Source organism: Gorilla gorilla, chromosome X (assembly GCF_029281585.2).
Source record: "Gorilla gorilla gorilla isolate KB3781 chromosome X, NHGRI_mGorGor1-v2.1_pri, whole genome shotgun sequence".
Lineage (NCBI taxonomy): Eukaryota > Metazoa > Chordata > Mammalia > Primates > Hominidae > Gorilla > Gorilla gorilla.
Genome location: NC_073247.2, coordinates 37,969,436 through 37,991,239, shown reverse-complemented (window position 1 = coordinate 37,991,239; position 21,804 = coordinate 37,969,436). Strand labels below are relative to the sequence as shown.

Genomic DNA, 21,804 nt, shown 5'->3' with positions numbered 1-21,804 from the left:
AGCTTAAAAGAACATTTTCCCCTTTTTCTTTCCTCTGCTTAATTCATGAGGTGTGAGCAGATTTTGGAGCTTCCAAGGAAGCCATGCGCACAACTAGTACTGAGAATGTACTAATGCTGACAGAAACTGCCTATGGATCCAAGAAAATACTTGCATGATTCTTACCTCTGAGACACTGGGAAGACAATAACCAGTACTGCTGCAGTGCACACATAACAGGATGATGTTTTCACCTGAGAATAAAAGAAGATTTTAACTGTCCACATATTCTAATACTCTCTGTATAGAGTAGTCATACATCTCTCTTTGCCCAGGGAAGTTCTTGGTTGTACTTGTCCAAGCTTATGAAAGAATACAACATTGTTCCCAATTCTTCATTCTTCCCTCTACCCACGCCCTTTGTTATATAAGTTTGCTATGATCTCCCTGTCTAGGTGGAGTATACTTTTACACCTCTTGATTCTGGTCTTGTCCATGAACTTGATTTGGTCAAACAGAAGTTTGAAATGGGTTGAACGTTTTAATACTAGAAAATAAGGGTTCTTTCAACACTTGAGAGTGGATGGAAAAGCTGCAGTTTCTACCTGAGATTTCTCTCAGGGTTGGGGAAGAAATATTTGACAAAACTTAGAGGAAAACATCCACCTTATTCAATACACGAGTTTTCATGCAACTAAAAGGAGAGTATTGTTTCCTAGTTTACCATCAATAGAAAGAAAACTATCGAAAAAGATGGAATTTAGGTATCAGAAGAAATGACATATGTATTTTGTAAATTAAAAATATCTCCTGATAAGACTATCTAGCTATTCCATAAGAGGACTGAACATAAAGTTCAAATTCACTGTTTCATCTCCAGTGCCTGGTATAGGGCCTGGCCATAGGGGTTTCTCAATCTGTGGATTATCTGTGGAATAAATAAATGGATTATTGGAAATCATCCTATACATAATGCTTATTTGTTCATGCATTTATAATGCAAATAATTACTGAGAAACTATGTGTACCATGCCTATGGTAGATGCTAGGGACACAGCAGTGTGCAAAATAAGGAAATTACCGCCTTCATGCAGTTGATAGTCTGGTTTCAGAAAACAGAATAAATGAAGTTCAAAATGATCACATGATGCTAAGAACTATGGAGAAAATATACATCGAAGAAAAGTGATGGGTGAGTTGGAATGGGAGGCCCCTGCAATTTTAAAGAGGGGGTTAGGGAAGGTGTCACTAGAAAAACAAGAACATTTGAATAATTTTTTAAGAAAATGAGCATGTTAGTCACATAGATAATGAGAAATAGAGTGTTCCAGGTAGAAAGAAGGACAGATACAAAGGTCCTGAGGCAAGTGTGCCCAATGTACTTCAGACACAGCAAGATAGCTAGTGTGACTGAGGCAGAATAAGGAAGAAAGAGACTACCAGGGAAGAGCTCAAGTAGATCAAGGGGGCCAGATCTTATTGGGATGGATAGACTATAGTTAGAATGTTGGCTTGTGTTCTAAGGTAAAAACATTAATTTTTAGCGAAGAAGTGGGAGAGTGTGACTTCTGATTTAAAAGAATCATTTCTAGCTATTGTGTTGAAAATACACTAGTGTAGGGAAAAGGTGAAAGCTAAGAGAAGAGACTATTAAAAATTTGCAAACTAGAGATGATGGTGGATTTGACACTGGTAGTAATAATGATAACAAATGTGATGAGAAGTGGCAGGATTCTGAACACGTTTTGAAAGTCAGACAGATAGTATATATTAGAAGACTGAATGTGGGGAGTAAGAAAAAGGGAAAAGTCAAGAATGACTTCATATTTTTTACCTGAGCCACAGGAAAGATGGAGTTGACACTGCTTGCCTTGTGTTTCAGATATTCCCATAAGAGATGCCATAAAAGGCAACATTCCACAGAATAAGTTAGCTAGAAAACTTGTAGTAAACATGTAGGTGTGTTTTACACTAATTATTTTGAAGTTGAAAATTTTAGATGAGATATATTTGAATAACCATATTTTAATGCCATTTCATAAAATCAAAAATCACTTTGTTTTTCCCACTATAAAATGCTCTCTCCTCTTATAGATAGAATATTTAGACATCAAAATATTTCATATATAGTCATGTGTCGCTTAACGACGGGGATATGTTCTTAGAAATGCATCTTTAGGCAATTTTGTCATTGTGTGAACGCCATAGAGCATACTTACACAAACCTAAATGGTATAGCCTACTACACACCTAGGCTATATGGTATACCTTTTTGCTCCTAGGCTACACATCTGCACACCGTGTCACTGTACTGAATACTATAGGCGGTTACAACACAATGGTAAAATTTATGTATCTAAACATATCTAAACATAGACAAGGCAATGCATTGGGCTGCAATGTTATGACAGCTAGGTGATAGGAATTTTTAAGTTCCACTATAATCTTATGGGACCAATGCCATATATGCGGTCCACTGTTGACCTAGATGTCTTTATGTGGCTCGTGACTGTATAAACATTTCATAGGATTTTACTGTACCTAAAATTCAGAAATGTGTGACTCATTCCTTTTTTTGTTTTCTAAAGAACTCTGGAAATATAAAAATTAAACCCATCACTTCTTGGACTTTTGGCTAAGATCAAGTGTAAAAATTAAACCCTAGTGGTCTTAAGATGTGGATGAATTACAAGATCCCTTTGTATAACTATTTATTTTCAGAACAGAGTCATGAAGAACTAAATCTTACTACCCTATGGTCATGGGGAGGAAATGTGAGAGGGGCAAGCATGCAAAACCAAAGAGGAATTCTTAATCTTAAGACTCAATCTGCACATTTTTATTTTGAACTGGCCTCAAATATTTTTCTTCACATAATAAAATGAAGAAACACCAAATAACAGTCATAGTTGGAATAAAAATTACATTGTTGTAAACATCTGCTATAAGAATTTATATGCTGTCTGAGAGAGAGCACTGCATATTGGGAAGAGCAAAGTGCAGAGTTGGAACTATAAAAGAACTGGTTTCAAGTTCTGGCATCATCACTTACGACAGGGGTTTGAACCAAATGTTCAAATGTTTGAAGCTTTTTCCTCTCTAATAAGGTAGTAATAATATTTTTCTTAGGTCACTTTTTATGAGGACTAAATGAAAAAGTAAATAATGTATATTTAAAGGATTTACACAGCTCCTAGAATATTTTATTCTTATTACTTTGCTCCCTGTAAGAAAACAGTAAAAATAAAAAATAATAATGTTAACTGATGAAGAAAACAGGACATTGCTCTACTTATTGCACCAAATAAAGACAGGAACTGAAAGAAACTACTGCAGAAATAGCACTAAGAAATGTGAATATGAGACTTTTAGATTGTAGAGACTTTAGTTAACCTAATTAAGATGAAGGAACCTTAGTTGGCCTAAGGGAAACTCCCAGTGACGAAATTGTGAGGACACAGAGATTTGTGCTGAATGCCTCTCAGAGAATGGAACTTGAAGGCATATTCGAGGGATTGACAGTATTATAATTGATTTTGATAGAGACTTCAATATAAACACAGCAGAGAAAAAAAATTAGACCATTAGCATACATGTCAGTATTAATATTGTGTATTTGCACATACTGTCGTGTTGAAAGAAGATTTGTTTAGTACACATATCATTCTCATATGTCATTTATTAATTTTATGTTTAAATATTATTTATAATTTGTAGATGCTTCTAAACCAGCAGTCTCCTGGCATTGACTTAAATTTTCCCATGAAATAATTGTCATTTTGTATTCAATTCCCCAAGTGCCTTAGCTGTACTGTCATAAGTAATATTCTTGAACTATACTCTACTGTAGGCCACATTGCAAAAGAGGTGTGTGGAAATTTTTCTTTTCTACTTGAGAATTATCACATATCTCCAGTGCTATGTAAAATGAAGTGATTGCTACAAATGGTACTCTTCAAGTCCAAATGTGCTTGATGTGCCCCAATTCTTAGCTTTCCCTTGCAATAACAGGGTTAATGTTTTGGAAAAATATATTTTAAAAAAAAAACTGCAAAACTTGCTGCTACATCAAAAATCAACTTGGCTACTATTAAAATTATATTTAACAGAGTTGCCATATCCAAGCTTCTATTTTTCAGTTGGCTATACACAGATGTGGATCTAAAGGAGGAAGTGCGTGACTTCCATCTTGTCTTGATAATTTTATGTTGATTACAAATTATATAGATGGAAGAAATGTGAAATAAAGTGTAATGACGGCCAAGAAAAGAAGGGGATAGCATAGTTCAATGGCTGAGAAAACCAATTTTGGAAGCAGAAAGACATGTTGAACACAGAGTTCCTCAACTTATTAGTGTGTGACCTTTGGCAATTTATTTAACTTCTCTAAGTTTATTTCCTGATCCTAAAAAGATTACTAATACTCCTATATCATTGGATCATTATGTAAACTAAGTAAGAAAGTAACTCCAACATTCTTGTCAGTGTCTTGAACATAATAAGCATTCAAGTATTATTAGACTTGATCAGTTATGTTATTACCTTTCTTCATAATAATAAGTAATCAAGTATTATTAGTTGTTGTGGTTATTATTATCATTATTAAGAAAAGAAAATAATTGATCTGTGATGGCCAATACTCTCTCGGCTAATTTCAACTCACAGTTTTCCTCTGGCCCAGTCCTTACCTACGAATGACGAGTGTCCTTATGGAGTGGGAAAATTTGGGGAAATGTTTTCCCCATTGTGCTAAAAGATAGAGCTTTAGGATGAGCTAACAGACCAGAGGAGTTAACCAACTCCTTCTTAAAACAATCCTCCCCAAAGGATGTCTAAGTGAATGATACAGATTCATGCCAAGCCTTATTGGGAAGATTGAATACCATTTCTCTGATTTTTGCTAATGGTCTATAGGCCACTTGCTCCTGCTGCTTTTTTGGACCAGCCTTTTCTTGACATAGAATGTGAAATAGGAACTTTGTCAGGACACAGGTGATTACAGTTTCTTTTATCAAAGTTCCTAAGTTTCCATTCCCAAATACCTGATGAGAGAAAATGTTTCAGAGAAACAAAACCCTTTATAAAAAAATCATATTCTAATTTCTAGGCTTCCATTTGTAAGCTGGGTGGCAGCTCCTTTTAACAAGTATAGTAATGGTTACATAGGCACAATCTTTTGGGGCAGAATTCTGGGGAAATCACAAGATTCCTGCCAGAGCGACATTTTTCTAGACAATGGAGAACAGTCCAAGAGACTCGCTTTTTTTTTTTTTTTTTTTTTTTTTTGAGACTAAGTCCTACTCTTGTTGCCCAGGCTGGAGTATAATGGTGCGATCTCGGCTCATTGCATCCTCTGCCTCCTGGGTTCAAAGCATTCTCCTGCCTCAGCCTCTCGAGTGGCTGGGATTATGGGCACCCGCCACCACGCCCAGCTAATTTTTGTATTTTTAGTAGAGACAGGGTTTTACCTCTTTATCCAGGCTCGTCTCGACCTCCTGACCTCCTGTGATCCACCCGCCTCGGCGTCCCAAAGTGCTGTGCTGGGATTACAGGTCTGAGCGCACCGCGCCTGGCCTGAGACTCGCTTTTAAGAGACAGTAGGGGATGGGGTGTTGGGGGGCAATGGAGAGAAGATTCAGTGTGCTTGACGTGGGGGAAAGTGAGAGGTAACACGGCCTCCAGAGGGAACAGGAGGGAACCCTGCCGCCCTCTAGCCTCTCCAGAACCTTGGCTCCGCCCCTCTAGCCACTATTGATTGGCAGTCTTCTATCAGGCGTGCCCTCTCGGCCACCATCGTTGTGAAAATAACGGCGGCTTCCATGCTGTACCGGAAGCAGTGCCGTGGAGAACAGACCTGACGTGGCGAGGCCAGAGGACGCTATGGCAGGCCTGAGGTACAGTGTAAAAGTCTATGTCCTGAACGGAGAGGAGGAATGGAACAATCTAGGCACCGGTCAGATCTCATCCACCTATGACGAGCAGTTCCAGGGCATGTCGCTGCTTGTTCGGTCAGATTCAGATGGGTCAGTCATTCTGCGGTCACAGATACCTCCAGACAGGCCCTATGGGAAATACCAAGAGACGCTAATTGTTTGGTATGAAGCTGAGAACCAGGGTTTGGTGCTAAAATTCCAAGACCCAGCCGGCTGCCAGGATATTTGGAAAGAAATTTGCCAAGTTCAAGGTAAGGATCCGTCTATCCAAACCACAGTGAACATTTCAGATGAACCAGAGGAAGACTTTAATGAAATGTCAGTAATTAGTAATACGGTTTTGCTGCCTGACTGTGAACTCAATACACTTGATCAAATTGCTGACATAGTTACCTCAGTTTTGTCGTCACCTATTACGGATAGGGAAAGACTGGCTGAGATCTTGAAAAATGAGGCTTATATTCCAAAACTACTGCAACTGTTCCACACTTGTGAAAATCTAGAGAATACTGAAGGTTTACACCATTTGTATGAAATTATTAAGGGAATTTTATTCCTCAACAAGGCATGTCTGTTTGAGATAATGTTTTCTGATGAGTGTATCATGGATGTGGTGGGATGCCTTGAGTATGACCCTGCTTTGGATCAGCCAAAAAGGCATAGGGACTTCTTGACCAACGATGCAAAGTTCAAGGAAGTTATACCAATAACTAACTCTGAACTTAGGCAAAAAATACATCAGACATACAGATTACAGTACATTCATGACATTCTTTTTCCTGTGCCTTCCATATTTGAAGATAATTTTCTTTCTACACTTACAACTTTTATTTTCTCCAACAAGGCTGAGATAGTAAGCATGCTGCAGAAAGATCACAAATTTTTGTATGAAGTTTTTGCACAGTTAAAGGATGAGACTACACATGATGATAGACGGTGTGAATTGCTATTTTTTTTCAAGGAGTTATGTTCATTTTCTCAGGCATTACAGCCTCAAAGCAAGGATACACTATTTGAAACGTTGACACAGTTGGGAGTTCTTCCTGCTCTTAAAATCGTAATGATCAGGGATGATTTGCAAGTAAGGTCAGCTGCTGCAGTTATATGTGCTTATCTAGTGGAGTACAGTCCATCCAGGATCCGAGAATTTATAATTTCAGAAGCTCACGTGTGCAAAGATAGTGACCTTTTCATTAATGTAATAATTAAACAAATGATCTGTGATACTGATCCTGAGTTAGGGGGTGCTGTTCATTTGATGGTAGTTCTGCATACTCTACTTGATCCACGCAACATGCTGACAACACCTGAGAAAAGTGAAAGAAGTGAATTTCTACATTTCTTCTACAAACATTGCATGCATAAATTTACAGAACCACTTTTGGCTGCCACCTCAGAACACAACTGTGATATAGCTGGATATGACAAAAGCAAAAATTGCCCCAATGATAATCAAACAGCACAACTGCTTGCTTTGATATTAGAGCTACTTACATTTTGTATACAACATCATACATTCTACATAAGAAGCTATATCTTGAACAAAGACTTGCTAAGAAAGGCCTTGATATTGATGAATTCAAAGCATACTCACCTGATTTTGTGTGTTCTTCGCTTTATGAGAAGGATGATTTGCCTTAATGATGAAGCTTATAATAATTACATCATCAAGGGAAATCTTTTTGAGCCAGTTGTAAATGCTCTTCTAGATAATGGAACTCGGTACAATATGTTGAATTCAGCTATTCTTGAGCTATTTGAATACATAAGAGTGGAAAATATCAAGTCTCTTGTTTCACATATAGTTGAAAAGTTTTATAACACACTTGAATCGATTGAATATGTTCAGACATTCAAAGGATTGAAGATTAAATATGAAAAAGAGAGAGACAGACAAAGTCAAATACAAAAGAATTTACATTCTGTACTGCGAAATATAGTAGTTTTCAGAGGTACCATAGAAGAAGTCGGGCTGGAAGAAGAAATATGTTTTATGGAAGATGCAGGAGAAGCAGTTATGCCACCACTGGAAGATGACGATGAATTTATGGAGACCAAAAGAACCCAAGAAGGAGAAGCAGTTATGCCACCACTGGAAGATGACGATAAATTTACGGAGACCAAAAGAACCCACCAAGAAGGAGAAGCAGTTATGCCACCACTGGAAGATGACGATGAATTTATGGAGACTAAAAGAACCCAAGAACATGAAGACAAGGTAGACTCTCCCAAAAGAACATCTTCTGGTGACTTCAAATTCTCTTCATCTTATTCTGCTTGTGCTGCGATTGGAACAGGTAGCCCAAGTGGTAGCAGTGTGGTTCGTTTAGTGGATCATCCAGATGATGAAGAAGAAAAAGAGGAAGATAAAGAAGACGAAACATCCCCCAAGAAGAAACCTCATCTTAGCTCCTAAAATCTATATGGGGCACCCTCAAAACGTGGCTCAACAAAAATTTGATAAATGTCCATGAGCGAAAAAGACTGATTCCACAAGCTTTTTCATGTGAACTTATAATGATAAATCACAGATATAATGAGTTAAGAGGGTTTAATTCTGTAAAAACAAAATTTCTCATAATCTTAAAAAAAAATAGTAACCAGAACCTGCGTGATAAACTTTTTAGCAAGAAAGTCTTAATTTGTGTCACGATTTGGGGGAGGAAACCATCTTTGGGAAGGAAAGTCTTAGTTTGGAATGGGGAAGAACCAGGTTGATAATGTTAATGTAGTTTTGTTCTAGAGGTATATATTAGAAATAATAACAGTTCAGTTAAAAGCCTACAAATTACTTGTATAATGGTACTAGCCATGATATTCTTTCCTTCAGTTACCTTTTTAACACAAAACTTTATGTTTATATGAAAAACAAAGTTAACTATAAAAAATGTTAGTCTCTTCAGACATTTCTGTAAAGATATAACAAAATTTCTGCTTATAAGTAATTGGAAGGAAGTAGCTTTCAGAGTGTACTTTCATTCATTAAAAAAGCAAACTGGATTTACAATGTGCAGTTATTTGTTTTTATTAAAACAATAGAAATGTATCCTCTCACTGTTCTGGAGGCTGGAAGTCCAAAATCAAGGTGTCAGCAAGGCCATAACCCCTCTGAGACACTGGATAGCATCCTTCCTTGCCTTTTCCTAGCTTCCTTCCATGGGTGGCCATGGATTCTTGGAGTTGATTGGCTTGTAGGTGTATTAGTCCAAACTTTGCCTGTGTGGTCACATGGCATTCTTCTTGTGTCTATGTGGTTGTTTATATAACTTTTTTTTTTTTTGAGATGGAGTCTCACTCTGTCACCGAGGCTAGAGTGCAGCGGTGCAATCTCGGCTCACTGCAAACTCTAGCTTCCGGATTTAAGTGATTCTCCTGCCTCAGCCTCCCACATAGCTGGAACCACAGGCATGCACCACTATGCCAAGCTAATTTTTGTATTTTTTTGTGGAGACGGGGTTTTGCCACGTTGGCCTGGCTGATTTCGAACTCCTGACCTCAAGTGATCCACCCGCCTAGGCCTCCTAAAGTGCTGGGATTACAGGCATGAACCACCGTGCCCAGCCTATTATAACTATTTTAGATAAGAGATGGCAAACATCAGTCCAGTAGTATTTGCAAACTTTTCTTTTTTTTTTTTTTTTGGAATGAGAATTTCTTTTTTTTATTTTTTATTTTTTTAAATAATTTTATTGATCATTCTTGGGTGTTTCTTGGAGAGGGGGATGTGGCAGGGTCATAGGACAATAGTGGAGATAAGGTCAGCAGATAAACACTTGAACAAAGGTCTCTGGTTTTCCTAGGCAGAGGACCCTGCGGCCTTCCACAGTGTTTGTGTCCCTGGGTACTTGAGATTAGGGAGTGGTGATGACTCTCCAGGAGCATGCTGCCTTCAAGCATCTGTTTAACAAAGCACATCTTGCACCACCCTTAATCCATTTAACCCTGAGTGGACACAGCACATGTTTCAGAGAGCACAGGGTTAGGGGTAAGGTTATAGATTAACAGCATCCCAAGGCAGAAGAATTTTTCTTAGTGCAGAACAAAATGGAGTCTCCTATGTCTACCTCTTTCTACACAGACACAGTAACAATCTGATCTCTCTTTCTTTTCCCCACGTTTCCCCCTTTTCTTTTCAACAAAACCGCCATCGTCATCATGGCCCGTTCTCAATGAGTTGTTGGGTACACCTCCCAGACAGGGTGGCGGCCAGGCAGAGGGGCTCCTCACCTCCCAGATGGGGCGGCCGGGCAGAGGCGGTCCCCACCTCCCAGACAGGGTGGCCACTGGGCAGAGGCGCTCCCCACCTCCCAGATGGGGTGGCCGCCAGGCAGAGGCGCTCCCCACCTCCCAGACGGGGCGGCCGCAGGGCAGAGGTGCTCCCCACCTCCCAGATGGGGTGGCCGCCGGGCAGAGGCGCTCCCCACCTCCCAGACGGGGCAGCCGCAGGGCAGAGGCGCTCCCCACTTCCCATACGGGGTGGCCGGGCTGAGGCGCTCCTCACTTTCTAGACAGGGCAGCTGCCGAGCAGAGGCGCTCCTCACTTCTCAGACGGGGCGGCTGGGCAGAGGCGCTCCTCACTTCCCAGACGGGGCAGCCGGGCAGAGGTGCTCCTCACATCCCGGATGGGGGTGCCAGGCAGAGGCGCTCCCCACTTCCCAGATGGGGTGGCGGCCAGGCAGAGGCACTGCTCACATCCCGGATGGGGGGGCCAGGCAGAGGCACTCCCCACTTCCCAGATGGGGTGGCGGCCAGGCAGAGGCACTCCTCACCTCCCAGACGGGGCGGCCAGGCAGAGGCGCTCCTCACTTCCCAGATGGGGTGGCCAGGCAGAGACGCTCTTCACATCCCAGACGGAGTGGTGGCCGGGCAGAGGCGCTCCTCACTTCCCAGACAGGGTGGTGGCCAGGCAGAGGTGCTCCTCACTTCCGAGACTCCCAGACGGGGCGGCCAGGCAGAGACGCTCCTCACATCCCAGACGGGGTGGCGGCCAGGCAGAGGCGCTCCTCACTTCCCAGACAGGGCGGCTGGGCAGAGGCGCTCCCCACATCCCAGACGATGCGGCCAGGCAGAGACCTCCTCACTTCCTAGATGGGATGGTGGCCAGGCAGAGGCGCTCCTCACTTCCCAGACTGGGCGGCCGGGCAGACGAGCTCCTCACATCCCAGACAATGGGTGGCCGGGCAGAGACGCTCCTCACTTCCTAGACAGGGTGGCGGCCGGGCAGAGGCTGCAATCTCAGCACTTTGGGAGGCCAAGGCAGGCGGCTGGGAGGTGGAGGTTTTAGCGAGCCGAGATCACGCCACTGCACTCCAGCCTGGGCAACATTGAGCACTGAGTGAGCAAGGCTCCGTCTGCAATCCCGGCACCTCGGGTGGCCGAGGCGGGCAGATCACTTGAGGTCAGGAGCTGGAGACCAGCCCGGTCAACACGGCGAAACCCCGTCTCCACCAAAAATACAAAAACCAGTCAGGCATGGCGGCGTGCGCCTGCAATCCCAGGCACTCGGCAGGCTGAGGCAGGAGAACCAGGCAGGGAGGTTGCAGCGAGCCGAGATCACGGCAGTACAGTCCAGCCTTGGCAACAGAGGGAGACCGTGGAAAGCGAGTGAGGAGAGGGAGAGGGAGGGGGAGAGGGAGAGGGAGGGGGAGGGGGAGAGGGAGAGGGACCTGTATTTGCAAAATTTTCTCTAGGATCTTGGGAGTGAGTAGAACAGAGTGCATTCTACTTCCTAGATATGTGACTGATCACTTTGAAGTCATTTCCTGATTCCTTAATGAAGTTTGTCCTTCTTCCCAAAGCAGCAAGTAAGTTTTAAATTGTAATTTATAGAGTAACATACACAAAAAAATTGTGCTGAATGAAGCAGTATTTAATATCTAGAAACCATTTTGGACCATGAAGAAGTTATCTAAGTGTTAAAATCACCACACCGTACATAAAGTTTTTTCTATAAACGGGTATAACATGAAAGGTGCTTTACTAAAGAGTGTATGCAAATATATTTCTAAAAATAAGTTGTAGTAAAGAATTAATAGATTTTATTTTTAGAGGAGCAATTTAACTGTGTCTGTTTTTCCTGGAATCACTTAAACTGAAAAGCAGTTTCTCCCATTTTGAAGATTTAGAATTAATATTAATTTGGGCTATTGTTTGAATGAGATGAGCTGTCTGTTTAGATAGAAAATGTAGTTTTCCATAAAACAGACATTTATTTTGTATTTTAAAATACCACTGTACTTTTTTTTACCATTTGGTAATATTTATGCTGAAATATAAAATTCAGGAATTAAGTATGACCCTGTAATTTCAAGAATAAAAGAGACCATATTGTTTACTGTTGTTCCAATAGGAGACACAGCTTATGCAAAACTAAAAGATTCTTCGGTTAAAGCTAAAAAGGGAGTATATTCCAAAAATGACAAACAATAATTGCATCAGATATAAAGTCTACTAAAGTCCATGACCTCTGGAGATATACATTGCAGAGAACATGATACAGTGGGGAAACTGCATTTTCACACTTCTCAAGCCATGCTAGTTAATTTAAATATTGTAATAGGATTATTCATGTTGCAATTATATGTCAGAAAAAGTAGTTTGTTAGAAGAGCGTTTCATGTTTTCTATCTGGCTAGACTATCAAGGGGGTGGTTATCCCCAGTATACACATAGACAGAGTTTCGTTTTGAGAAAATATATACTTAAATCTTTATTATGGTGGAAGTAGCGCTGGTTCCTTAATAAAGCAGCTAATTACAACTAGACAGAGAAGAAAATTTCTGTGTTTTTTGTTTGTCTTTGAGACAGAGTCTTGCTCTTTTGCCCAGGCTAGAGTGCAGTGGCATGATCATAGTTCACTGCAACCTCAAACTCCTGGGCTCAAGTGATTCTCTCGCCTCAGCCTCCTGAGTACCTGGGACTACAGGCATGTGCCACTGTGCCTAGGTAATTTTTAAATTTTTTGTAGAGATAGGGTCTTAATATGTTGCCCAGCTGGTCCTCAAATTCCTGGCGTCAAGTGATCCTCCCACCTCAGGAAAATTTCTGTTTTGATGTTATTTCTGTTTATTCTTCTCCTGTCAGCTAGTTTTAATGTGCCATTTAAAAAATTGACACTGTAGGGGAAAAAAAGAGAATATTTGCATTTTTTGCTGTCTTTTTCCCAGTGAGTTTGTAAGGAAAGATGAAGGAGGACATAAATATAATGGGATGGAAAAATAAATAAAAAGTTTTTGAAAAAAGAAGAAGAAAAGAAAGAGAAAAGGACAGGCATTCTATGGAGCTGTGTAACCTCTATGAGCCCTTGTCTAGTCTTAGCTACTTAATGTTAGGGAAACCAGCATGACAAGCAAAATGGTGCATAAGCAAATTGGCCGTTAGATGGCATAACCTGCTATTAAGGGAACATTTAAGAGGGCAACAAAATGCAGAAGAGCAATCCTTACTGTCTACACAGTTAATGAAAAATTAACCAAAATGTTCAGTCTCTCTAGCCATGGTGAGTGAGAAGATACCATGTTAAGAAAGTTTAATTTCATCTTTAAATTTTGTAGAAGTAACTTCAAAAGGAACTTTAAGTAGGTTATTGATGATATGAAAAGAAGAAACACTTTGAAACCGGTCCTGTATTTACCATAAAATCCAGGTGAGCATTTTTGAAGAGGTGTTCTGGACTCATCAAGGTTTTAGCTTTGAACACATGACTTCTAGTAACTTTAATGGTTTAGTGACTTTCTAAACAACAAAAAGGGAGAGGGTGATATAAAAGATAAAGCAAAAGCCTCATATTCAGACAGCCCTTGATGATAATGCAAGCCCTGATGCTTACCAGTTCTGTGACCTTAGACAATTTACTTATTTTCTCCTCTAGCTACAAGTTCTCCATCTTGTTTTAAAAATTAGAAACTATATGTAAATTACCTGGAACATGTTTAGCACTCAAGAAATAGCTGTCAAAAATCATCTTCCCTAAGAAGATGAGGGATAAAGCCAGCTATAACCACTTATATCACAAGTTATGCTCATAAATTAATAATCTTATATTCTGGATGAAATTGACAGCAACATAACAAATTAAAAATTAAAGAGTCAGTCCTGGTTGGAGGATAAGTCTGTGTGTATGTATTGTGCCCTGCTGAGACAAAACTGAAATAAAAACATAAATGTAGAAAGAAAAATAAACTCTCATATAGCAATGAAGACACTTGGGTAGAGTGATGCCTGGCATGTTAACCAAGGAATGGGTGCTAGATGACAGGAGTGAAGAGTGAAATTGAAATTAGAGGAGTAGGAGCAGAAGTGGGGAGGGAATTGAACATTTGTAAAAGTGACAAGAGTCACTAAGCCTTATTCCCTCCATGCTTCACCCCAGCAAGCAGAGCGGTCAACTAGAATGTATACCCAGATAACAGACCAAATGTCCTTTCCCTAAAGCAAATGAAATAACAAAGCTGAGGGCCCTGATATGGATGTTGCCTCAGAGTTAAGCCCTTTTCTTTAAGGTGTTGGAAGGTCAAAAATGCTGAAAGTTTACCACCCTTAAAGAACAAGTCACAGTGTTTTCAGGAAAGAGCCACATTAATGCCTGGCTCTTACCCGAGAAGTACAGTCTGAGAGTATAAATGGTGCCCTTGAAAAGAAAGTTTTTACAATTGGTAGGGCGGCCCTGTCCAAGGAAAGCAAGTTGAGAATGCTAGCAGCTAAACCTTAAGGTTCCCAGTTCAGTTAAAATAATTGAGGCTAGTCCTTGTTTGGGAGACTTGCTAAAGTGCAGTCAACCCAATATGCTTGTTTGTCCATGCTCAGCTTGGGGACGACATGAGTCTATTCCAAGGAATGACTGAGACTGAAGGTGAGGTTGACATCAAGGCATGCACGTGTGTGTGTGTGTGCAGGAGCTGGGATCATCTCCTGTTGTTTCTGACAGACCTCTCTATAAGGTAAAGGGGAAAGGTGGTTAGACTTACCTGGTTGCAAGTGGCCAGCCCAGCAGTCAGTTAAATTGAAGGTCCTTGCAACTGTTTGGGAAAGTTGCACCAGAATGTTTTCCTTGGGGAGGAAGGCTCCTGAGGCAGTCCTGATAAATGAAGATCATTAATGCCCTTCCTTCTCCTGTACAACCCCAAGTACTAGGTTGTTGCTCTTCCTCTGTCTCCACAATACCTGATTCTCCCATTCCAGTAACTATAACTTTGGTCTTTTTTTTCAATCATATCCTACACTCACCCAAACCTTTCATCTAGAAGGATCAGGTGCAAGAGGGACAACGACATTTTTATAAAAGGTAACTAGAATTAAGTTTGAATCTCATAGGTCCCATTTTTGCTAGGTTGCTCCCCACAGGTATACGAATAAGGTTGGCCTGGGAAAAGAAATGTGCTCATGTCCAGGAATGGTCAGGACAGAATTCCAAATTTTCAAAATAAGTCTATATAATTTCCCACACCTTCAGTACTAAACCATAGCCAGTAGATGGCTAAAAGAAGGTGATCTCCTTGCAATAGTTTGCTGAGAATGATAGTTTCCAGCTTCATCCATATCCCTACAAAGGACATGAACTCATCATTTTTTATGGCTGCATAGTATTCTATGGCGTATATGTGCCACATTTTCTTAATCCAGTCTATCATTGTTGGACATTTGGCTTGGTTCCAAGTCTTTGCTATTGTGAATAGTGCTGCAATAAACATACGTGTGCATGTGTCTTTATAGCAGCATGATTTATAATCCTTTACGTATATACCCAAGGACAAAAAACCAAACACTGCATGTTCTCACTCATAGGTGGGAATTGAACAATGAGAACACATGGGCACAGGAAGGGGAACATCACACACCGGGGCCTGTTGTGGGGTGGGGGGAGGGGGGAGGGATAGCATTAGGAGATATACCTAATGTTAAATGACGAGTTGATGGGTGCAGCACACCAACATAGCACATGTATACATATGTAACTAACCTGCACGTTGTGTACACGTACCCTAAAACTTAAAGTATAATAAAAAAAAAAGAAGGTGATCTCTTTCTGAGGACAGCCACATTCAATGAGCAAGTTGTCTTACTCTGACCTAGAGTTTCTTAAATTTACCAGTATTGATATTTTGTCCTAGATAATTAGTTGTGGGGACTGTCTTATGCATTGTAGGATACTTAGCAGCATCTATGACCTCTACTCACTAGATGCTAGCAGCACAGCCTCAGTAGTGACAACCAAAAATGTATCTAGAAGATGTTAAATATTTCTTGAGAGAGCAAAAATCATCCTCAATTGTGAACCACTGATTAAAAATGTGTGGAGCTCTACTTACGAGCTTTTCTTACTATGTGGGTGTTGGGTCCAATTCCACTAGCCTGAGTCAACTTACCTCTTTTCCCTCTACTTGCAAGGGCCAAGTACACACAAAGGCCAGGTTCATAACACACTTTTATTAAAAGAAAATGAAACTTGCTTAGGAATATAGAGATCCTGATCCTGCCTTTCATTAAAAGAGTGACTGAGACGTATTATTTGACACCTGTGATTATCAGCTTTCTTATTAGTAAAGTATGGCAAATAACACGGTTATGGCTAAATTGTGTCCTGATAAAATTCATTTGTTGAAGGCTTAACCCCCTTATACCTCAGAATGTGACTGTTTGTGGAGGTAGAGCATTTAAAGAGGTAATTGAGATAAGATGAGGTCATATGTGTGGGCCCTAGTCCAATATGACTGATATATTTAGAAGAAGAGGAAATTAGGACACAGACACATAGAAGGGAAGGGACATACAAAGACACAGGGAGGAGGTGGCCATCAACAAGCCAAGGAGAGAGGCCTCAGAAGAGAGCAACTCTGATGACACCTTGATCTGGGACTTCTATCCTTCAGAATGGTGAGAAAAATAAATCTCTGTTGTTTAAGCTACCAGTGTGTGATAATTTGTTATGGCAGCCCTAGCAAACTAATACAAACACCTGGTAGGAAGAAGTTAAGAGTATATATCCTATGAATACCACAGAATAATTATGATAAAGTGTTCACAAATGAGATATGACAATAGCCATTCTTTATTGAGCATGCATTGTATGTCAAGCACATTGTCCTAGGTGATTTTCCTACATTACTACTAATTTCACAATAAACGTGCAAGGTAGATATGGTGGCCATGAGAATGTGCCTTTTAGAGAGGAAGTATAATTGACTAAGGACCCCAAGCACTGTGCTCTGAAATCATTGCCTTATTTCCTCCCAAATCATGCGTCCTAGAGGCTGCTCCCATCCAGTGATTAGCATGGCAGGAGTACTACAGCAGGCACATTCCTGGGAGTTGAAGGGCTTCCCTGACTGGATGTTTTAGATTGAGGGCTTTCTGAAGTTCTTCCTGAACTCCTTTTAGACTACACAGTGATTTAGGGTATTTCCATCATAACTTCATTCCTTCCTCTTGGAGTCAGAAGGCATCCTGACCTGATGACTCTCTCAGCCTCCTCTACCTCGCTCCCTGTTGCCTCTCACTGATATCCTCCCTGACAAAGTCCTTGTATGCTAAATCCTCACATGATTGTTTCCCAGAAAACCTTGACTAACACAACATATAATATGACAAGCAGAGGCACAAAGAAATGTGTGCCCAGAAATACGTAACTACTACTAGTGGGACTATTCAGATATAAGTTTTTCTTACTCCATAGACTGAGTTCTTTCCCCAGCATATATCGTGTCTCAAAATCTATAGTGAAAGTACATTAAATGTTTTAAAGCATTATATGCACCTACCAGATGTATTTATTAATAATAAGGTAGCAATATGAAATCAATATAAGGTCTATGAACAATCTAAGCACATAAATAGTAAGTGTCCCTCTTTCTGCTTTACTTATGCTTCCAAAGGTCATGTTAAGCTAACACTGCTTGAATTCCCCTTCACAAAAACAGTACTCTGCAAACTATTCTCAGTACACTACAAAGAGGTAGCTGATGAAATTTTAAGCCTCTGAAGCCAACATAGGTAAAATAGCTAACTTTCATTACATCCCAAGCATAGTACCTTATATGTATGGTGGGATACTTTAATAATAACAATGGAAGTACATTTCACCATTTCTCTTCATATATCCCTCATGCTAGAGTTTAGTTGCTAATTTGAGAAAAATGCTGGGAATAGGGGTTTACTTAATTTACCGAGACTAAGTTTCAGCCCCATTGAAGAATGGTGGTGTGAAATAGAAATTATGTCCAATTTTATAAAACTTAAAATTAAATATCTTGCATGACTGAGTATCCTAGCCACTAGACATGCATCAATTCATGTTTCTAACTTTCTATCGAATTGACTGTTTGCTTTCCTTTTGCTCTTTATTGCTTTGGAAGTTATTCTTCCCATTCTAATCTAGTAGTTAGTTACCTTTAAATTGTAACATGTACACTTCATCTTACATGGACTAAATTTAATTAATAAGTCTATTCTTCTCTTGGATAATAAAGAAAAATATATTCATCATTCCTCTACAGTATTGGATATGATTGCTGTTTTAATATATCTGACATGTTTAGCTGTTGTATTAGTCCATTCTCATGCTGCTATAAAGAACTGCCCAAGACTGGGTAATTTATAAAGGAAAGAGGTTTAATTGATTCACAGTTCTGCAGGGCAGAGGAGGCCTCAGGAAACTTACAATCATGGTAGAAGGGGAAGCAAACACATCCTTCTTCACATGGTGGCAGGAAGGAGCAGTGCTGAGCAAAAGGGGAAAAGCCCCTTATAAAACCATTAGATCTTGTGAGAACTCACTATCACAAAAACAGCATGGGGTAACCGCCCCCAAGATTCAATTACCTCCCACTGGGTTCCTCCCATGACATGTGGGGATTATGGGAACTAAAATTCAAGATTAAATTTGGGTGCGGACACAGCCAAACCATATCAACTTTTTTAAAAAAACAAACAAACAAACAAAAACAGAGTCTTGCTCTGTCACCCAGGCTGGAGTGCAGTGGCATGATCTCGGCTCACTGCAACCTCCACCTCCCGGGTTCAAGCAATTCTCATGCCTCAGCCTCCGGAGTAGCTGGGATTACAGGCGTGTGCCACCATACCTGGCTAATTTTTGTATTTTTAGTAGAGACGGGGTTTCACCATGTTGGCCAGCCTGGTCTCAAACTCCTGACTTCGAGTGATCCACCCTCCTTGGCTTCCCAAAGTGCTGGGATTATGGGCGTGAGCCACTGTGCCTGGCCCATATCAGCTGCTTTCAGTGGAAGGGTTTTAGTATCCAAACTGTTGGAATCAGAAACAAACCAAATTTGAGATACATTATTTCCTGCCCTACTGCAATGACTAAATTGAGCAATTATGTGGGTACTATTTAGAGAAAACTGCAGAAAACTACTTCTGTTGGACAGTTACTAAGGCAACTGTCTGGAAAAGAAAGACATATGAATGGGCTGAGGAGCCTGTAAAGCTATTCAATAATATTGAAATGTTTCTGCCATACACATTTTCAAAGATACTCTACAAAATCCAAAGACTGTTTTGATCTATCACATTTGACAGTGGAGAACATACAGTATTTTGGTGTATTTCCAAAGATTGTGAAATATAAAGAATTGCAGATTTATTTCATTCCTTAAATAAAATATCCTGTGAAAAGCTATTCATATTTCTTTCTCAGTTTTGAGGATTACTACTTAAAAGTAATTAAATTTTGTATAATTTCTATTGATACTAAATATTATGATGTTTAAATGTATAATAGATTACATATTATGCGAGAAATCACACTATGATAGAGTTTCGAAAATACATCAGCTTCCTTTTGATAAATACATTTTTAATTGGTTTTATATATCTTCACTAATATTTTATACATTGGGAAAAGTGTATGAGACATGGATTTGGAATGGCTTTGTGTCATTATTGAAGGATTTTCTACCTATTAGGCTTTTAGATCATTCATATAACCTGTTTGAGTCTCAGTGTACTTATCTATAAGACAATGCTAATGCTACAAATAAGAATGTAGATAAAATTACAGAATGTTAAAATAACACTGGGAGGTTGATTAATATTATCTACTTAGTTAATCTGACATTGTAACAGTTTCTTTTCTATACTTAACGACTAGTGCAGTTTCATTTTTATTTCTCACATAAAATATTATATTAGGCTATACGGAGATATAACCCCATATTGGTACCCTGAAATTAGATTGTAAACAATGATTTATAGTAACTTCTATTTTTATTAGTGCAAAGTATTCAACTCAGATGTAAAAGAATTGGCACATTTTTCTTTGCTTTTTTTCTTCCTGTCTCTCTTTGGAAATTATATGATGATACTTAAGATATAAATATAACCTTCTTATAAAATACCTACTGGTCGGGCGTGGTGGCTCACGCCTGTAATCCCAGCACTTTGGGAGGCCGAAGTGGGTGGATCGCCTGAGGTCAGGAGTTCGAGACCAGCCTGGCCAAAGTAGTGAAACCCCTTCTCTACTAAAAATACAAAAAAACTAGCTGGGCATGGTGGCAGGCACCTATAATCCCAGCTGCTAGGGAGGCTGAGGCAGGAGAATCGCTTGAACCCGGGAGGCGGAGGTTGCAGTGAGTGGAGATCACGCCATTGCAGTCCAGCCTGGGCGACAAGAGTGAAACTCCATCTCAAAAATAAATAAATAAACAATAAATGAAAAATAAAATACCTATTAATAAGATTAAAGTTTCCATTTAGCATTTCTGAAATCTAAGAACTATCATCCCTACATTTTGCTCAGCATCCATCCTTATCAGTTTGATGTACATGACTTTGGTGTTCCATGGATTTATATAAATGTACCCATAGCAAATTCATAATATAGCCATATTAGTAGATATTTACTTTTTGTCTCATCCATTCTCCCTCATCTTCCTTGAGACGTATTCTAAATTTCTAATAGGAAATTCAGTTCTCAATTCTTAGCAAAGCAGTTTGCCTCTGTGACAGGCTGAAAAATATATTCCCTAAAAAATATATATATATATGTCCTAATCCCTGGAGCCTGTGAATGTTTCTTGAAAGGTCAAAGTCTTTGCAGGTGTGATTAAATTAAGAATCTTGAGAATATTACTCTGGATTATGTGGATGGGCCCTTTATGAAATCACATGTATCCTTATAAGATGAAGTCAGAGGTAGATTTGATACACACTCAAGGGAGAAGATAATGTGAAGATGGAGCAAACAGAGATTTGAAATTCTAGCCCTGAAGAATGAAATGTTGTGGCCACAGCCAAGGACTGCCAGCAGCCACAAAAACCTGAAAGAGGCAAGAAACAGATTGTTCCCTGGGGCCTCTGGAGGGAGTATGGCCCTATCGACATCTTGATTTCCACCCAGTGATACTGACTATTGACTTTTGGTCTATAGAAATCCAAAAAGAATTTTTTGCTATTGTTTTATACCACCCAGTTTGTGGTGATTTGTAACAGCATCCATAGAAAACTAATACATGATGTAACAATTAAAAATACAAATTAAGCTGGGCATGGTGGCTCATGCCTATAATCCCAGCACTTTGGGAGGCTGAGGCGGGTGGATCATAAGGTCAGGAGTTCGAGACCAGCCTGACCAACATGGTGAAACCCCGTCTCTAATGAAAATACAAAAATTAGCTGGGCATGGTGGTGCGCACCTGTAATCCCAGCTACTCAGGAGGCTGAAGCAGGAGAACTGCTTGAATCCAGGAGGTGAAGGTTACAGTGAGCCGAGATCATGCTGCTGAACTCCAGCCTGGGCAACAGAGTGAGACTCTGTCTTCAAAAAAAAAAAAAAAAGTACAAATTAAAGTAACGAGATGTTATTCTGCACTTATGGGTAAAGATTTAAAACCTTGATGAAATATGGTGATGGAATAAAAGTTGGGTACTTTTATACTATT

General features: G+C 39.9%; 1 protein-coding gene across 1 annotated transcript; it reads left to right on the top strand.

Annotated features, from left to right (window-relative positions):
• Positions 1-5,765: 5,765 nt before the first annotated feature.
• On the top strand, positions 5,766-8,919 carry PPP4R3C (protein phosphatase 4 regulatory subunit 3C). Its single transcript, XM_004063938.5, has one exon. It carries the CDS (start codon positions 5,860-5,862, stop codon positions 8,326-8,328), a length of 2,469 nt encoding a protein of 822 aa, XP_004063986.1. The 5' UTR covers positions 5,766-5,859; the 3' UTR covers positions 8,329-8,919.
• Positions 8,920-21,804: the final 12,885 nt, after the last annotated feature.

Bases quoted from the DNA above. Each gene is read 5' to 3' on its own strand.
- PPP4R3C (XM_004063938.5), top strand. From the start codon at position 5,860: ATGGCAGGCCTGAGGTACAGTGTAAAAGTCTATGTCCTGAACGGAGAG.